The sequence below is a fragment of the Seriola lalandi genome, unplaced genomic scaffold (assembly GCF_002814215.2).
Source record: "Seriola lalandi dorsalis isolate HSWRI2012SDOR001 ecotype SW California unplaced genomic scaffold, Sedor1 jcf7180002054676, whole genome shotgun sequence".
Lineage (NCBI taxonomy): Eukaryota > Metazoa > Chordata > Actinopteri > Carangiformes > Carangidae > Seriola > Seriola lalandi.
The window spans coordinates 165068-182838 of NW_019525229.1; the positions used below are offsets into that span (position 1 = coordinate 165068).

The following is a 17771-nucleotide window of genomic DNA, read 5'->3' on the forward strand; positions in this document are numbered from 1 at the left end:
ACAGTTTGTATGACATACAGTATTTTTGTTACAGGTTTGTCCAGTTAGTTTCCTGTAACATGTTATTGTAGTTCCTGTAAGTGAATATGCCCAATACTATTTCTGTGAAAATGAAACTTAAGGAATAGTCTGAAGTAACAGAGATACAAAATGGAGACAAGGCACAGCCATCCCACACACACACACACGCACACACACACACACACACACACACACACACACACACACACACACGCACACACACAGGTAAATTGTGCAATAGGGGAGGTGACAGCAGGAGTATATAAAGCTTTTTGCAGTGTGTCCTCTCATCATCTTGTCGTTCATCACGTGTACAGCAGCTCTCCTTCCATTTACATTGCAGGTAAGGTCAAAAAGTTTTACATACTGCAGGATAGTTTATAGTCTAGACCTTTGAGTATTACAATTTACAATTAAATAATTGTAAGTGGAGTTGCAGTTTCAGTATTTAATTTTGAATTTGTAATTGATCATTTCATTTCTATAATTTCCAATTTACAGCAGTGATGGCAGCAGCAGGTTTTTCCAGCAGCAGAGCGGCGACTGGTGTCACAGCAACCAGAGGCCTGTTCCTCATCTTCACTCTGCTGTGTCTGGTTTGCTTTGCAAGTTCAGCGATGGACAAGAACCAACTGGTAAATTAATTATTTTTTAACCTTAATTTGCGATAGAAAATTATTTCATGGTTAAGTCTACAGCCAATGTGAGTCATGATGAGAAAATTTACTGTTGTGTTTTTTTAAACTCTTTTATTCTCATAGGTTCACAAGTTTTTCTGAGTCATATTTGTTTAATCTGAAGTTGTTACAATATACACTGTCATACTCTCACATCCTCAACTGTAACTGTCTGTTGACTCACTGTGGATCTGCAGGAAGACCTCGAGGAAAAACTTCAGAAAGCACAAAAAACCACAGACAGAGGGCAGGTGAGTCAGTCAGTCACAATGTAACAACATAAACTGAGTTTGTGCCATGTCATTAAGCTGTTTTATTTTTCCCCATTAGGAAAGGCAGATGCAAAGAATAGCCATGACATGGCAGCAGCACCTATTGACTCTAAGGATAGAAAATATTAAGCGAACCATGAGAGCAATACTTTCTCATTCTCCTGAAATGGAAACATATCTGGAGAACATCATGTTCATCCTGGAGAAATGCAAGGCCTTTTTGGACGGGAAAACTGAGGGGCTACACACAAATGAGGACAGTGTAGATGAATTGGGAACAATTAATAACATAATAAAATTCCTCAAAGAGAATCGAGCCGAACTGTAACTTCCAGGTCAATTAGTATGTGCAGCTTAATTTCAATATTTCTATGAGGTAGCCTTGAAATCATGAATTCCTCTCAATTGTTTGACATAAAACAAGATGTTACATATTTGATGTTATGTTATGTTTGTGAATGGAGTAAGAGGGTAACAATTTGAATCTTCCAAAGATCTTTTTTTTTCTTTTTTAACTGGGCAATTATTCTATTTTAAAGGGTACATTATGACCTCCTGACTAAAAACCTGGTTGTTTGGGAGGAATTTATATGGGGCACATGTGTTATTACTATTAAAAGATACTCTATGATCGTAAAAATGAGCAAAAATCTGGATGTTTCAGGGAAGATGGAGTGATGACTTCTACCCCAGACTTAAAAAAGGAACAATGTAATTTGTCTGTCTGTAATAAGGTCACTGTGGAATAAAATCATTTCAGATTTATTGATAAAACACAAGGTATGAATCAATGTTTTGATGCTAGATCATGGTTGAATTGACACAACAGATAAGATTATGTGTAGAAATCACATTTCTGAAGTGATTTAATTATTAAACTTCATTGTTTCCATGGTGGTAGTCTTGGCTGTTGTAGAAATCCTGTAATAAAGAGATCATTCACCAAGAGATTGTCTTTCTGAGTTTTATTGCAACAGTTATATAATGCATATGGACTCACTGCATGCAGAGATGTAAGGTCTCCACAACAAGAGAGCAAAAACATTAAGGAGCAGCTAGCTTAACAGTTATAAACAAGAGTGGGCTAATGAAAAGAAGGCGCTGTTGTTTCACGTTGATAACTCTTGTCCATCATGTCTGCATTCAATTATCAGATTATAGTTGACATTTTAAAATGTGGCTTCAGCTCCTTTGTCTTGAAGTCAGAAGTCTGAAGCTCAAGAAAGAGGAGCCAAGTCAAGCTGTGTCTTGAGAGGCCATAAGGTCAAAGCGGAGGCATGAACTTTTTCATTTGATGCGGGTCGTCAGCATGAACATGATTTCCTGCATTTCCTTCACTTTTCATTTGCCTCTTAATGTTCTCAATTCATGTTAAAGTGCCTGCACTGTGTCCAGCAGTGTGCTGTTGTTTTAGTCCCTTCTCAAAGCAAAACTCTAAGGTCAGAGCAAATTATGTCAATTACAGTCAGTGTAGCCAAATATACAATACACAGTTAAACACATTCACTCAAACATCTCTGAGAACTTCACCGTCTGTATCTGTGACTGACCGAAGAGCAACTTACTGGAGTAGTGGTGCGCTGTATTTTGGAACAGGTCCGTACAGTTTGTTCCCGTAAAGTGAAAATGCCAATAGATTTTCTGTGAAAATGAAACTTAAGGAAGCAAAGATTGGAGTCAAGACAAAACCCATCCCGCATGTAAATACATTTGCATATCCCACAGTGACAGATCACAGATCCGCACCCATATACTCACACACACAAAAACACATGCACGCACGCACACGCGCACATGCACACACACACAGGTAGGTTGTGCAATGGGGGAGGCGACAGCACAAGTATATAAAGCTTTTTGCAGTGTGTCATCTTATCATTTTCACATTCATCACCTGCACAGCAGCTCTCCTTCCAATTACATCACAGGTAAGATCAGAAAATGTTACACACTGTTGCCTTTATATATTACAATTAATGATAAAGATGTATGAAAATGTAAGATAAATTGCAGTTTCAGTATTTTATTTTCCATTATTTAAACAATTTCAATTTACAGCAGTGATGGCAGCAGCAGCCTTTTCCAGCAGCAGAGCTGCGACTGGTTTCATAGCAACCAGAGGCCTGTTCCTCATCTTCACTCTGCTGTGTCTGGTTTGCGTCGCAAGTTCACTGATGAACAAGGGGAAACTGGTAAATTGTTTCTTTGGTAACACAAACAGTTTTTCTGTTGAACTTTTTTTGATGTTGTTTATATTTGCAGCTGTTTATCATTAGACCAGTTGTCATGATCACACACCCCAAATACAAATGTATATTCATATTCACTCTGAATTTCAAGGAGAAGCTGAAAGAAGACCTTCAAAAACTACAACAAAACACAGAGAGAAAGCTGGTGAGTCCGTCATGTTGTGGACATACAGTATGAGTAGCTGAGAAGGTTTATCCTGTATGAAGGAAAAAAGAGTCTGGTCAGAGTATCTTAAGTAATGATATACGCTATACTCATTCAGAGGTTCTGCAGTTGAGTAAATTCAGTTTGTGTTGAAGTATGTAATGTATGAGTGCTTCATTTCCCCTACAGGCAGACCACATGCTGGATAGTGCCTTCATTTCAGAAGTCCTGGGTGATGTTATTCACTTAATGGATCCTACGATTGCAATTCTCAGGAAAACAATGTATGACTTTCTACCACTGGTGGAATTGATGGAGGACACAAAGTCATTTCTGGAGGAAAGCAAGCCTTACATAGATAAGGAGATTGAGGATGGTGCTGCAGAAATTGAGGACTACAAGCAGAACTTGAAATCCCTGGAGAAGCTGCTAACAGGCCTTGAGAATCATGATGAACTGTAACAGTTTCCATGTCAGTTAATGTCACTGTCTCTGGTGTTATTTCTGCTGAATTTGTAAAGCTCCTCTTTCTTATTGTCCAGCTTCAGTTTAAGGTTGTAGCTACTGTTATTAGTTTGCTTAAAGATTGAGTTTGACAAGTGAAACAATTGATGATTTTTCTTTCATCGGCTCATATTTGCTGTTTCTTTCCCACTAAAAAACCTTAATGCCAATGTAAATTCCTGGGATATTGTGACACTATGACTTTTGAACATTGTCTGAAATGACAAGAGCTGATAATAATGTTTATCCAGTAAATAAAGAAATCAAATTAGCAAATGGTTTCCAGTCCGTTTTTGAAAATAATTAATTAGGGAAGACATTATCTGTGGCTAGTTGTTGTCAAACATTCAGTATCTATCAGCGAGCTGGTGCAGACTTCAGTGGTTCTTTGCAAAACAGCATTGTATTCCATAACTTACAAAGTGTTGTACATTAATGAACCATTCAGCTGATGTGGACCATCAAATAAATTCTACAAATGGGAAATACTTTTCATGTCGCCTCCCCTCTCTGCCAACCTGAAATATAAAGCCCAGACCTCTGCTATAAGTGCTCTGTATAGAGGCAATGCTGATGAGGCTTGGCTGTTAAGGGTATCAAAAATTAATGTATAGTTAAAATGAGTTACTGCTAAAACACAACATACAGTTGCAAGAAAAATAATGATAACCCTTAGGAGTTTTTTGTTTTGCATTGATTGCTCATAAAATATGATTTGATTTTCATTTAAGTCACAAGTGTAGATAACACACTGTGTTTAAACTAATAACACACTAAACAATTATTATCATTTGTGCCTTTATTGAACAAAACCATTAAACATTCACAGTGCTGGTGGAAAACATAAGTGTACCCTTGGATTTAAGTACAGGTCAAACCTCCTTTGGCACCAGTAACCTCAAACAGTAGTTTCCAGTAGCTGCTGATCAGAGCTGCACAATGTTCTGAAGGAACTTTGTAGAATTCTCCTGCAGAAGTTCAGCTCAGACATATTCTCAGGACGTCTGGTATGAGCAGGTCTCTTCAGGTTGTTCCCCAGCATCTCTGGTGGGTTGTGGGCTCTGATGGGCCACTCCAACAGGTGGATTTTCTTATTTTGAAGTCATTCTGTAGTAGCTTTACTTTGATGTTTAGCTTCGTTGTTCTGCTGCAGGTGGACAGCCACCCTGACATTATCCTGTAAGAGACCTTGATAAACTTGGGATTTTATTTTCGCCTTGATGATGGCGAGCTGCAAAGCCCCAAATCACGATGCTCCCTCCACCATACTTCCCCATCACTCTGTAACCCTTTCTTCTGAGATCCCTCTTGTAAGTCATGGTTCACATCAGCAGATGCTTCTTGTGAACCGTAAACTCAAAATGTCTGAGTGTTGTTAAGTCAAAGCAGCTCTAACCCACACTCAGATATTATTTTGTGAAGGTGAAAGTGAAGGTGAAGAGGCAGACTCAAGTAATAGCGAAACAAAGGAGTGGAGGCAAAACACACGCACACGCACACACACACACACACACACACACACGTGTTTACATTAAAAACCATTTCAGTGAAAGTGAAAGTGATAAGGCATCATCAGGTGAATACAAAGGAATAACCTGTTCTGCAGATACACACATTCCAAGCAATTATCATAAGACACACTGACAGATAGATAGACACACACACACACACACAAGTTAGTAGTGCAATGGGGGAGGTGACACCAGGACAATATAAAGCTTTTTGCAGTGTGTCATGTTATCATTTTCATTACCTGAAAATGAAACTTAAGGAATGGTCTGAGGAAGCAAAGATTGGAGTCAAGATAAAACCCATCCCGCGTGTAAATACATTTGCATACCACACAGTGACAGATCACAGATCCGCACCCATATACTCACACACACACAAACACATGCACGCACGCACACGCTCACATGCACACACACAGGTTGTGCAATGGGGGAGGCGACAGCACAAGTATATAAAGCTTTTTGCAGTGTGTCATCTTATCATTTTCACATCCATCACCTGTACAGCAGCTCTCCTTCCAATAGCAGGTAAGATGAGCAACATTTTACTTTGAGAATATTTATTTTAGGCAGACATAAATGTTACATCGTCATTTAACAAACGTAAATGTTCAGTTGCAGTTTAGGAATGATTAAATTCTTCATCTATACTTTATACTTTGAATTACAGCAGTGATGGCAGCAGCAGCCTTTTCCAGCAGTAGAGCAGTAGCTGGTGTCGGGACGACCAGAGGCCTGTTCCTCATCTTCACGCTGCTGTGTCTGGTTTGCTTCACTAGTTCACTGACAGACAAGGAGAAACTGGTAAACCAATTATTTTTTAACCTTAATTTTCTGTAGATAAATTATTTTTTGGTTAAGTCTACTGCCAATGTGAGTCATGATGAGAAAATTTACAGTTGAGATTTTCTTAATTGTTTTATTCACATACTATACGTTAACAAGTTTTCTAAGTTATTACAAATACATGTACATGTCGAGACTGTTGAGACTGTAACTGAATGTTGACTCTCACTGTGGATCTGCAGAAACGGCTCAAGGAGAAACTTGAAAAAGCACAAGAAGATGCAGACAGAAAGAAGGTGAGTCAGTCAGTCGGTTTAAATGTTACTGACATATTCACAACAAATTACATTGGAGTAACTTCAATGATATAATACTGTGACAGGATGAGAGAACTACAGTGGCCTTAAAGCTCAATGCACTTCAACTTAAGAAAACACATGCAAATAGACAAACACATCATCAACAACACAAGATACAACACAACAGAAATGTTTCCAGGGGACACTAAAGAGCAAAAAAGAAAAGTGATGAACCTGGCTGTGGTGTGTCCCAACCAGGTATATCACTTTTTTTTTGCCTTAATTACAACAGCAACAGTCAGAGAATGACAGGAGAATCAGGAGATGATCTGCAGCAAAGGGCCCTGGTTTGGACTTGAACCCGGGCCGCTACGGTTAAGACTTCATGGTACACGCTCTCCCAGCTCTACCGCTATACTGCTGAACTCTCACGGCCACCACAGAGAACTTTGATTTGTTCATAAGTGAGAAACTGAGTTTGTATCATGTACTGAACCTGTTTTATTTTTCCTCAACAGGCAATGTACAATTCAAAAAGGACCACCAGTCTGTATTTGATGAGTTCACTGGACCAACCATTAGTATTAATAGAGGAAGCCGTGAAAGGGATTCCTCCTGACTTTCCACCTTTGGCCAAATACCTGGTGAACATCAGGCGATTTGTGAAGAACACCAAGGTCTATGTAGACAGCAAAAATGAAGAACTGCGTGCAGAAATAGAGGACGGTGAAAAGAAAATTAGAGAACTTAAAACCTCAATCATGTTCCTTGAAGAAAATCAAGCTGAACTGTAACTTCCATGTAAATTAGTATCTGTGTTGAGCAGATTCATTTTAATGTTTGGCCTTAAATCATCAATTCCTTCCCATTCATTCCGATCATTTTTTTTCTTTTTCAGTGGAGAAAAGATAAAAGCTGTTAATAAATGATAATTGACTATTGCAAATAAAATTCAGTATATGTGGACAATGTGGATGGTATTATTTGTAATGAAGGTTTGATCAGTATATAACAACACACTCTAAACAAACCAAACAAGGTACAAAAGTCACGAAGAGTGTCTGTAGTTGTCTGAAAGAATCTTGTGAACTCTGCATCTTACACTGTCATTTGTCATTGCATCTTTATCTACGGATGGTTACATTTCTGATGTTCAGTCCACACTCCTGCATATGTACTTAAGATATACTATAGATAATAGGGGAAAGATACTTGAGCTGTTAATAAATGATGAAATTCAACTATTGCGCATGAAATTTCGCCTGTGTGGGCAACCCAAACAAACACATTTCTGTGAGAGATTTCCTAGCTTCTCTGTTGCCTCTGACAAAGGCCCTAGGGTTACATGCAGATAAGAGGCTGAAACTGACTGACACTAGGCAGAATGCAAATATGCATAACACATCTTATACATGTCCATGAGGATATTGTATCATCTAGCAAAATTTTGGTGACGTTTCCGGCAGCCTTTAGCTACTTTCCATTGAAAGTAGCTAAAGTAGCTAAAGGCACGGTGCGTTCACTGTGCATCACAGTGTTTACATCTTTGTAGATGGTTAATGTGTTAACCACATCCCTGTGTCTGTTACAACTGCTTCTGTCATGACAGACACATTTCTGAAAGACAGGAAGTTGAGTTTCTCGAAATGTATCGAGAGCTTATAATGAGCTGCAGAGGATCTTGAACTGAAGTTTGTTTAGTGTTTTATGTCACAGTACTAACTGATTTTGCTATAGCAGTTTTTGTAAAGCAGAACAATCAAGTTTTATTTCTGTGAAAATGAAAGTGAAGAGACAAAATCAAGTAATAGAGAAATAAAGGAGTGGAGGCAAAACACATGCACGCACGCACACACACACACACACACACACACACGCACGCACGCACGCACACACACATGCATGCACACACACACACACACATATACACACACAGGTGAATTGTGGGAGACAACAGGAGCATATAGAGCATTTCGTGAAGGGTCATCTCCTAACTTTCATTTGTCACCTTTACAGCCGGTATCCTCTTCCTTTCACCTAGCAGGTAAGCTCAAGAACACTGTGCAATAAGTTGATTTATATTGTCTACGCTTGAATTTTCTTCATGTCTACATTTAATGCTATTTCAGTTAAAGTGAAAGTTATGAGGCATCGTCAGGTGAATACAAAGGAATAACCTGTTCTACAGATACACACATTCTGAACAACTATCATGAGACACACTGACAGATAGTAGATAGTTAGCAGTGCAATGGGGGAGGAGAATATAAAGCTTTTTGGCAAATGTCCTCTCATCATTTCCTCATTCATCACCTGTACAGCAGCTCTCCTTCCAATAACAGGTAAGATGAGCAACATTTTACTTTGAGAAGGACTTATTTTTTGGGAGACATAAATATTACATCATCATTCAACAAATTTAAGAAGTTCAGTTACAGTTTAAGAAGATTCCTATTAAACCTTTCATCTAGACTTAATGCTCGATACTTTTCTCTCAAGCTCACAGACTGTTTGAATTACAGCAGTGATGGCAGCAGCAGCCCTTTCCAGCAGCAGAGCGGCGACTGGTTTCACAGCAACCAGAGGCCTGTTCCTCATCTTCACTCTGCTGTGTCTGGTTTGTGTCGCAAGTTCACTGATGGACAAGGGGAAACTGGTAAATGAATAGTTGCCTAACCTCGCTTGTATAGAAAATAATGTCATGTTTAAATCTACAGTCATGATGAGTCATGATGAGAAAGTTTACTGTTGAAACACTGTTTTATTCTCATAGGTTCTCTTTTCTGAGTCATTACAAGAACATGTCCCCAAACTGTAACTGAATGTTGACTCTCTCTGTGGATCTGCAGGAAAAGTTCAAGGAAGAACTTGAGGAATTTCAAAAAGCAGGAGCCAGCCTGAGGGTGAGTCAGTCAGTTTGTTTAAATGTTACTGACATGTTCACAACAAATTGAATAAGTAAGTAACTTAATATGAATTACTGTGACAAGAGACAAGAGAACTGTTCATAAGTGACTTTATGTCTATCGGTTTCATTTTACCCCATTAGGCAGAATTCAAGTCAACCATGGCCAGCAGTTACGAGCTCATTAGTTTAATGGAGCAAAACATAGCATTGACAGAAACAGAAATAAAAGTGTTTTTTCCTGACTTTCCACATTTGCACACATACCTGGAGAACATGAAGCGCTTTGTGGAGCAAACCAAGATTGACACAGACGAGAAATATAAGGAGATCAGCGTAAAGATGGTGGACGGTGAAATAAAACTGGAAAAAATGAAAAACGTCATCAAAATCCTTGAGGAGAATCACATTGAACTGTAACTTCCAGGTCAGTTAGTGACTCTAGCAGCTTGATTGAAATGTTTCTATGAGCTGGCTTTGAAATCATGAATTCCTTTTAATTGTTTGACATAAAACAGGATGTTAGAGAAAGACTTAGTTTTGGCAGACATGTGAAATGCTTTGATATACCTGCAACTTTTAATAAATACATGTACAACATTTGATGTGTAACCATTACACTTTGAGAAGTGGAAACGATGTGTATGCAAAATAACACAAAATAAACACATTTAACTTCTGTTATTTCTAAATTAGCTCAAATATTAAAGTGGACAGCTAGGTTACATTATGTCCTTGTTTTCTCCTGTTGGTTTATTTTCACACTTTTCCTGCATCAGCAGAAACTGTCATTCAAATTATAATGTTCAATCTATACTGCTACATATATTGTTTTTTTATTGTTAAGATATACTATGGAATATTGGGAATTGATGCCTGTTCTTTAAATAAATGATATTTAACTATTGCAAATCAAATGCAGCATGCGTGGAACCAAAATAAACTGGATATATGGGAACCATTTCTGTCTGACGTATTCTTTATGTGTAATTCTACAGACAATACCAGGTTGGTTAGTAAAATAACAAAGAGCATCTTTACTTGTGCTGCCTGATTCAAATCAGAGGAGGACATCAGGAAGGAGAATACAAGCAGGAGCGCTTCAGCTCTCCCACAACCACTGATGCTCTTGCAGTGGAACTTTACATAACTGGAATATGAGTTGTGCTGTAAAGAACATCACTGAAATGTTGCATGAGAGATGCTAATAGCAATTATTTTGTTCTAAAACACAGTGTAGTAAAATGTCCATGTCTGAATATCTAAGATTCTCATGTTTCATCATCATTTAGTCCTGAAACATGTTGCCAACTGCTCTCTAACCTTGAGATTATAGCAAACCCTTTACAAGACTGAGTTTGAAAGAGAGCAGGTTTTCTGAGGAACCTCAACAGCTCTTTGGGTCAACACAGTTTTACCAATCTCTATGACTCCTGCACATTTTGTGTAACATCCTTTTCTTCTAACTAATGGTCTTCTTCCCTCTCCAGTGTTGTAGTTGGTAAAGTATGGTTGCAAAGTTTTTGCATATATGAAATTTAATGTTTATATTTTCTTTCGCCACGGCTTAGTCCCCAGCTGTCAGCCACCACAGTGGAAAAGCCAAAATGTCATTTTCTGTTTATCATAGTATCACAGATTTGTTTAAATACGTCAAAATACAGCAGGTCTCCAAAACAAATTTTTCGACAAAGCTTCCATTAATGTCAGTTTCATATCTGTAGTTTACTGTCTCCTACAGTGTTGTACAGTTTGTATGACATTCTGTATTTTGTTACAGGTTTGTACAGTTCATTGCTTGAAAAGTGAATATGCCCAATACTTTTTCTGTGAAAATGAAACTTAAGAAATGGTCTGAAGTAACAGATACAAAGCAGTGGAGACAAGGTAAAAGCCATCCTGCATGTGGCATTTAAAAACCACAAAACACACATTGACAGATTCACACCCATACACTCACTCACAGATAAGTTGTGCAATGGGGGAGGCGACACCAGGAGTTATAAAGCTTTTTGCATAGTGTCATTTCATCATATCGTCGTTCATCACCTGTACAGCAGCTCTCCTTCCATTTACAAAACAGGTAAGATCAGAAAATGTTACACACTGTTGCCTTTATATTTTACAATTAATGATAGAAAAACAAATGTAAGATCAATTGCAGTTTCAGTATTTTATTTTCCATCATTTAAACAATTTCAATTTACAGCAGTGATGGCAGCAGCAGCCTTTTCCAGCAGCAGAGCGGCGACTGGTTTCACAGCAACCAGAGGCCTGTTCCTCATCTTCACTCTGCTGTGTCTGGTTTGCGTCGCAAGTTCACTGATGAACAAGAACCAACTGGTAAATGAATAGTTGCCTAACTTTGCTTTGTATAGAAAATAATGTCATGTTTAAATCTACGGTCATGATGAGAAAGTTTACTGTTGAAATCTTATCTCTTAATTCTTTTATTCTCATAGGTTCACAAGTTTTCAGAGTCATTACAAGAACATGATATTTCAGTATTTGTTTTATTTGCAGTTGTAACAATATGCACTGTATTCAAGCTGCTGTCTTGCTCACATGTCACAAGTGTAACTGAATGTTGACTCTGTGGATCTGCAGGAACAGCTCAAGGAAAAACTTGAGAAAGCACAAAAACGAGTAGACAGAATTAAGGTGAGTCAGTTGTTCACAACAAATTGAAGTGGAGTAACTTTAATGATGTAATACTGTCACAAGATGACATAACTGAGATTTGTTCATAAGTGACTTTATGTTGCAGTGGGAATAACACAACATCACAAACTTAGACTGATTTTGTGTCATGTCATGAAGCTGTTTCATTTTCCCCATTAGGAAAACTACAAGACAGAAATGGCCAGCAGTTCAGAGCACATGGATGAAACTATTAGCATACTGGACCAAATGATTGTACTTATGAAGAAAACCTTGACCTCAGATGATGAATTCCCCCCAGTGGAAACATATCTGGAGAATGTCAAAGGCTACATAGAGAAAACCAAGGCCTATATAGACAGTAAAAATGAGAAGCTAGGTGCAGAAATTGAGGAAACCGAAAACAAACTGGGAAAAATGAAAAACGTCATCAAAATCCTTGAGGAGAATCACATTGAACTGTAACTTCCAGGTCAGTTAGTGACTCTAGCAGCTTGATTGAAATGTTTCTATGAGCTGGCCTTGAAATCATGAATTCCTTTTAATTGTTTGACATAAAACAGGATGTTAGAGAAAGACTTAGTTTTGGCAGACATGTGAAATGCTTTGATATACCTGCAGCTTTTAATAAATACATGTACAACATTTGATGTGTAACCATTACACTTTGAGAAGTGGAGGGTTAGGGTTACATTATGTTCTTGTTTTCTCCTGTTGGTTTATTTTCACACTTTTCTTGCATCAGCAGAAACTGTCATTCAAATTATATCACTGGATTTTTTTATTGTGAAGATATACTATGGAATATTGGGAATAGATGCCTGAAATTTTGATAAATGATGAAATTCAACTATTGCAAATAAAATGCTGCATATGTGGAACCAGAATAAACTGAATATATGGGAACCATTGTTGCCTGACTTCTTCTTTATGTGTAATTGCAGTCAGCTACTCCTAGTCAGGATTCCAAATGAATAATTATCCAGGTATTCTTTATAAGGTCATGATGTTGCACACTCTGGTACAGTAGGTGGCAGCATGCACCTTTAAGGTTGGTCCAATACGCCAGTAATCCCAAAGGAGAGGAAGAAGAGGGTAACGTCTTGACAGGAAATGAAGACCACATTATTATAACACCAGTTAATGGTGGACCGTCCCGGTGTGGTGCAGAGGCTGATGTTTTGTATATTTCTCCTTATATAACAATATATAGATCTTTTAATTACCTACTCGAGGGTCTTAGCCTCATGTTTCTTTAACTAACTGAGGGTCCTCTCCAAAACAGGTGTGTTATGTTGAAACCTGACCGTAACACTGTGTGCCTAATTGAGGTGAGGTTTGTCAAAGTGAAAGGGGTTGAATACTTTTGCAAACTAAATAATAATAACAATTTGTCACTGTACTACTCATGTCATTAGTAATTAATTAAACGTATTTTTTTCAATGTTAATTAAAATATCACATATAGAAAAACATGAATGTATTAATTGTTATTCAGTGTGTGGTGGATTTTCCCTTTCCCTAAATTAAATGTTTATCTAACTAAAGTTTGAGCTGTTACTGTAACTAAATGCAAAACAGTGACATACCACAACCCTCACTCACAGGACTCTACTGACTCTTCTCCTCGCAGTAGGGTTCACAAACAAATTAGCAGAGATTGAGTCCAGTTCAATTCATGGAGGTTCATTCGCACCAATACAGAGTACAAGCAAACCAGGTTGCCTCGAGCACAACTAACTAACTAACGGCGTATACCAGACATTTTATACCTGCTTCTGGGCAGCGGAAGATCCTTTCAGGACAATCCCACGAGTGGATAGTAACACACTCATATCTGGAGAACAGTCCTATACAGATGTCCTTGAAGAATTACATTTTCAGTCAACAGTTCCTCCTTTAATTGCAGCCGGGTCATGGCGACCTCCTAGCTCACACTGTGTATCTACTGATGCCACCTGTGAGATTACGTCTCCAAGTTTCTTAAGTTTTGGTTTGTCATTTAATTATCAACAGCAGATCTCCCTACATGCCTGCCAACACATCTATAATATGCTGATGAGGCATATGCTCTGCTGCTAAAAGATGCATGAAATACATTTGGATAATCGCTAGTGTGCGTGCAGTCAGTCCGTGTGGGGACGTATTACTACAGTCAACCTGGCACCGTTTTGGCCTCAGTGTTTCCTTAGTATCTTTGTACTATTTCACTCAGGCTTGCCAATGCGCCTCTCGTGGCGTAATATTCTCAACGCCAGCATGGTGTAGTTTTCCCTTTTTGCAGGACTGATGTTCACATACCTCGCACACTGGGGTCAGCGTGACCCAAGCTTCTTGCAGGTTATATTGCATGCACTTTTGTTTCTAGGAGCATATTATTTTTCCTCAAGCTACAGTGTCAAACTACAGTTACACAATAAATGACCATTTAAACGAGGCCAAAAATGATATATTTAATTATACATTATGGGATCACATATCTCTTGGCCCACGCTCATTTTCTCACTCCCACAGTTTCCCCCTGGGGTGACTATAGACATCCACCTTAGTAGGAAAGTGAGTGTACCATTTTCTCCTGTGTGTCTGGCCGCCCCTCCCCTGCTGGTCTTCGGGCCTATGCACACAATCGACCTTCCGACACGGAGAGGTTACCAGCACATATAATGTATGTGAGTGTTGTAGTACCACCTGTACTACCTGTAGTATCTATAATACTAAAAACATTACACGTTAGATAAGGGTGACCTGACAATTCACAATATGCTGTTTCTGTCAGGTTTTCCCACATGTAACCTGTCCCTGTTCTCTTGCAAGCACAAAGTAAATATAATGGATTTATTGTCTATTGTCCACACGAGGACTATGTCTAACTGGTTCCAGTCCAATCACAATTGTGATAATTGTTGAAGAAAATTCACTCAAGTCCTTAGTTCCAAGTTTGTTCTAGTGATGTGAGTTTATTAGTATCCCAGGATACGGTGAACCAACTGACACAGACACACAGATATGAGCAGTACAACTTTATAGAATGTGATACCACCCAATTCTGAAGGCTTTCCACTTGCAGAAGTGTCAAAAAGTCTGAGACCACTTCCCCATTCAAGTGAGTAGGAAAGTGCTCTGAGACTTTTGGACCCTGCTGTATTTAAATCCATACACACATCACCCCTCACTAATGAAAAACATTTACTTAATGGATCTCAGTCCATGAGAATAATAAAAAATAAAACTGAATAATAAAGTATAAGAGTCGATCTATTTCAACTGAAAGGACAGAGCTCATACACCAGAGTTTGGTGAGTCTGACTTAGAAGTACAGTAACATATTTATAGTTGGGGGAGGGAGACAAGGGAGGCACATACGCTAACCTTGAGCTCAGCAGCTATCATGTCTTTGAGCTGATAAGTGTGATGAGAAAGGAATGTTCCTTCATTATCCCACACGGACAAAGAAAGTTTTGTATCAAGTTAATGACAGGTACCAAGCCCAACCGTGTACTAGGTCAGTTGAAAGCTTGCGCACAGGAAGACAGCAGAATAATCTTTCAGCAGCAGAATATTCCATGTCTAAATATGGTAATGATCATTTTTGCTCCTACATTCATTCAGTATATATAAAATTTGTCAAAGCATCAACTAATGCACACATTCCCATGTTTAAGCAAACGCATCATTAAAAACAAACAGAATCTTTGCCTTTGCTGTTTTTGTAGACATTTTAGTGTGAATGAGCAAGCGTGGGGGAGAGCAAGTATCACAAGTAAACACAAGTATCAAACAAAAAAAAGAAGTATCAAACGTTGGCAGACTTGCCACCGTCATGTTACCAATATGCGTAATGTGTGACTGTGCAAATACTCAGCATACAGGGCTGGATTGCTGCAAGGGCAAAGATTGGTCACTACTCTGAATAACAACAAATGCCCTGCAAAAAGTCACAGTCTCTGTGAACACAAAATTCCACTTTAATATGTAATGCTTTGTACAAGGGAGCTCTGAGTGACGCTGCTATCATGCTTCCTTCCTGCATATCTGTATCCCAGCGGCGTCTGAGGGACAACAAGAGATCTGTGAGTTTAACTGTAGCCACATTTAAAGAGTCGTTACATGCTTCAAATAATGTGTCTGAATCATCACCGTCATGCTAGGGCCAGATACATTTTGCTTCTACAGCTGTCAACTTCACTACACGCTGAAAAAGCTTCTCTGGCTTTTCCTGTCAATACTGGTTGCAACACAACTACACGGTCAGGCCAACCTCTGGCATCAGCAACACGTTCAAAGAGGGAGAAAAAGTGTCTGGCTCTCTGTCATCAAACTTTGGTGAAAGGCGCAGTTACCAATCACACCAAACATTTTCAGATTTTGGGAAACAGATGCTACAGACTCATCGGAACCCTCAGCATCACGATTGCCCGTCAGTATACCTGCCCTAATTAGGTCACGGTGGTGCAGCACCAATATCTTTTTTTTTTTCTTTTAATTCCAGGCTTGTTCTTATTTTTCAAAACCTGGAGTCAACATTACCCACACTGCAACTTGACTGCTGAATTTTTTTTTCTCTTTATCAGATTCTTTCCTGACAGCAACAGCAGGTCAGCCCTATAATGGTGTATGTCCCTGACTGACTGACTGATCATACCATTGGTCAGTTGGCCTTTGCTCTCTTTCTTTCTTTGACTTAGCACAGTTTCTATTAGGGGGGCATTTACGGCACGCAGTGTTGCCAACTTTGTGCATTTGTCGCTTGATTTTGACACTTTTTTTTTCTAAACCTGGGTATAAACCTAGTTCATGGCTGGATTGTGCATGGGTGGCAACTGTCAACAATGCTCCTGGTCGGGTGTAACTGGCAGCGCGCTGATCTGAATCTACTGCATGTAATACACTGACTTTGCATGATTACCTCATACAACCCCACGTCAAATAATCTGAACTATATGATAATTCATGCTCTTATTTACAGTGGGCTATATCCTCAGCCTGACTTTAATAAATACATGGAAATTATGTGTAGTGTTATTTTCTTTATTCTAGTTATGTAATCATATTGTTTACATGTCACCTTGTTGAATATCACTTTTAGATATTGTCGAATTTACCAGCTTTCGTATCATATCGTATTAAATACTTTGATGTTTAATGTTATCATAGGACAAATAACTCCACAGTTCTGGCTCCGAATCACAGTGAGCGCTCTGTTCATACTGTCATATACTGTCATTTTTCCTGTGACGCTAACATTAGGGTTCGTTCCTTTCATACTTGTTTGTTAACCGTTCTTCTTCTGTCTTATTATCTCTTGCGTTTTATGGCCGTTGTTTGGGTAATTTCCTCAGGCAAAGCCACCAGAAATGCAGGCTTATGGAAAGTGTGCATAAGGGCTCAGAATGTCTGCTAGAGGAGCCCCTCATGCCCTGGATGGTTTGACAGTGGGACAGGCCTAAGCCCTCACGAATTTAGTGTGTGAGTGTGTGCGAGTGATGGGGAGTGGACTTGTACAAGAAGCTGCCAAAATAAAATTAGGGAGGGAGAGCAAAAAATATCAAGCAGATCTAAATAGCATGTAAACAACAGAAAGGCCAGCAACCATAAATGAGACAATAAAAGCCTTGTTAAGAATTAAACGGTTTCTGTCCACCTAAACGCTTGAGGGCTTTTAATTTGAAACAAATACAGGAAGCAGTGAGTTTGTATTGACACGTAATGCAGTAACTAACACGGTAAACTGGAGGAAAATG

The 17771-nt window shown here is 38.7% G+C and overlaps 3 protein-coding genes and 1 long non-coding RNA gene across 4 annotated transcripts; all 4 read left to right on the forward strand.

Annotated features, from left to right (window-relative positions):
- Positions 1-333: 333 nt before the first annotated feature.
- On the forward strand, positions 334-12936 carry LOC147818220 (uncharacterized). Its single transcript, XM_087178114.1, has 4 exons — positions 334-364; positions 523-656; positions 11977-12030; positions 12211-12936. The coding sequence occupies exons 2-4, from the start codon at positions 528-530 to the stop codon at positions 12493-12495; spliced, it is 468 nt and encodes a 155-aa protein (XP_087034240.1). The 5' UTR covers positions 334-364; positions 523-527; the 3' UTR covers positions 12496-12936.
- LOC147818221 (uncharacterized) lies at positions 3031-4347 on the forward strand. The gene is made up of 3 exons (XR_015438188.1): positions 3031-3162; positions 3311-3364; positions 3554-4347. It is a non-coding gene; the product is annotated as an uncharacterized LOC147818221 (long non-coding RNA).
- Positions 5881-7433, forward strand: LOC147818222 (uncharacterized). The gene is made up of 4 exons (XM_087178108.1): positions 5881-5907; positions 6050-6183; positions 6408-6461; positions 6983-7433. The coding sequence occupies exons 2-4, from the start codon at positions 6055-6057 to the stop codon at positions 7256-7258; spliced, it is 459 nt and encodes a 152-aa protein (XP_087034234.1). The 5' UTR covers positions 5881-5907; positions 6050-6054; the 3' UTR covers positions 7259-7433.
- On the forward strand, positions 8929-10327 carry LOC147818223 (uncharacterized). The gene is made up of 3 exons (XM_087178109.1): positions 8929-9120; positions 9314-9367; positions 9514-10327. The coding sequence occupies exons 1-3, from the start codon at positions 8992-8994 to the stop codon at positions 9787-9789; spliced, it is 459 nt and encodes a 152-aa protein (XP_087034235.1). The 5' UTR covers positions 8929-8991; the 3' UTR covers positions 9790-10327.
- Positions 12937-17771: the final 4835 nt, after the last annotated feature.

Excerpts from the sequence above, each read along its gene's own strand:
- LOC147818220 (XM_087178114.1), top strand. The coding sequence starts at position 528 with ATGGCAGCAGCAGGTTTTTCCAGCAGCAGAGCGGCGACTGGTGTCACA. Across the intron at positions 657-11,976 it reads CGATGGACAAGAACCAACTG|GAACAGCTCAAGGAAAAACT; the intron begins GTAAATTAATTA and ends GTGGATCTGCAG. Across the intron at positions 12,031-12,210 it reads AACGAGTAGACAGAATTAAG|GAAAACTACAAGACAGAAAT; the intron begins GTGAGTCAGTTG and ends TTTCCCCATTAG.
- LOC147818222 (XM_087178108.1), top strand. The coding sequence starts at position 6,055 with ATGGCAGCAGCAGCCTTTTCCAGCAGTAGAGCAGTAGCTGGTGTCGGG. Across the intron at positions 6,184-6,407 it reads TGACAGACAAGGAGAAACTG|AAACGGCTCAAGGAGAAACT; the intron begins GTAAACCAATTA and ends GTGGATCTGCAG. Across the intron at positions 6,462-6,982 it reads AAGATGCAGACAGAAAGAAG|GCAATGTACAATTCAAAAAG; the intron begins GTGAGTCAGTCA and ends TTTCCTCAACAG.
- LOC147818223 (XM_087178109.1), top strand. The coding sequence starts at position 8,992 with ATGGCAGCAGCAGCCCTTTCCAGCAGCAGAGCGGCGACTGGTTTCACA. Across the intron at positions 9,121-9,313 it reads TGATGGACAAGGGGAAACTG|GAAAAGTTCAAGGAAGAACT; the intron begins GTAAATGAATAG and ends GTGGATCTGCAG. Across the intron at positions 9,368-9,513 it reads AAGCAGGAGCCAGCCTGAGG|GCAGAATTCAAGTCAACCAT; the intron begins GTGAGTCAGTCA and ends TTACCCCATTAG.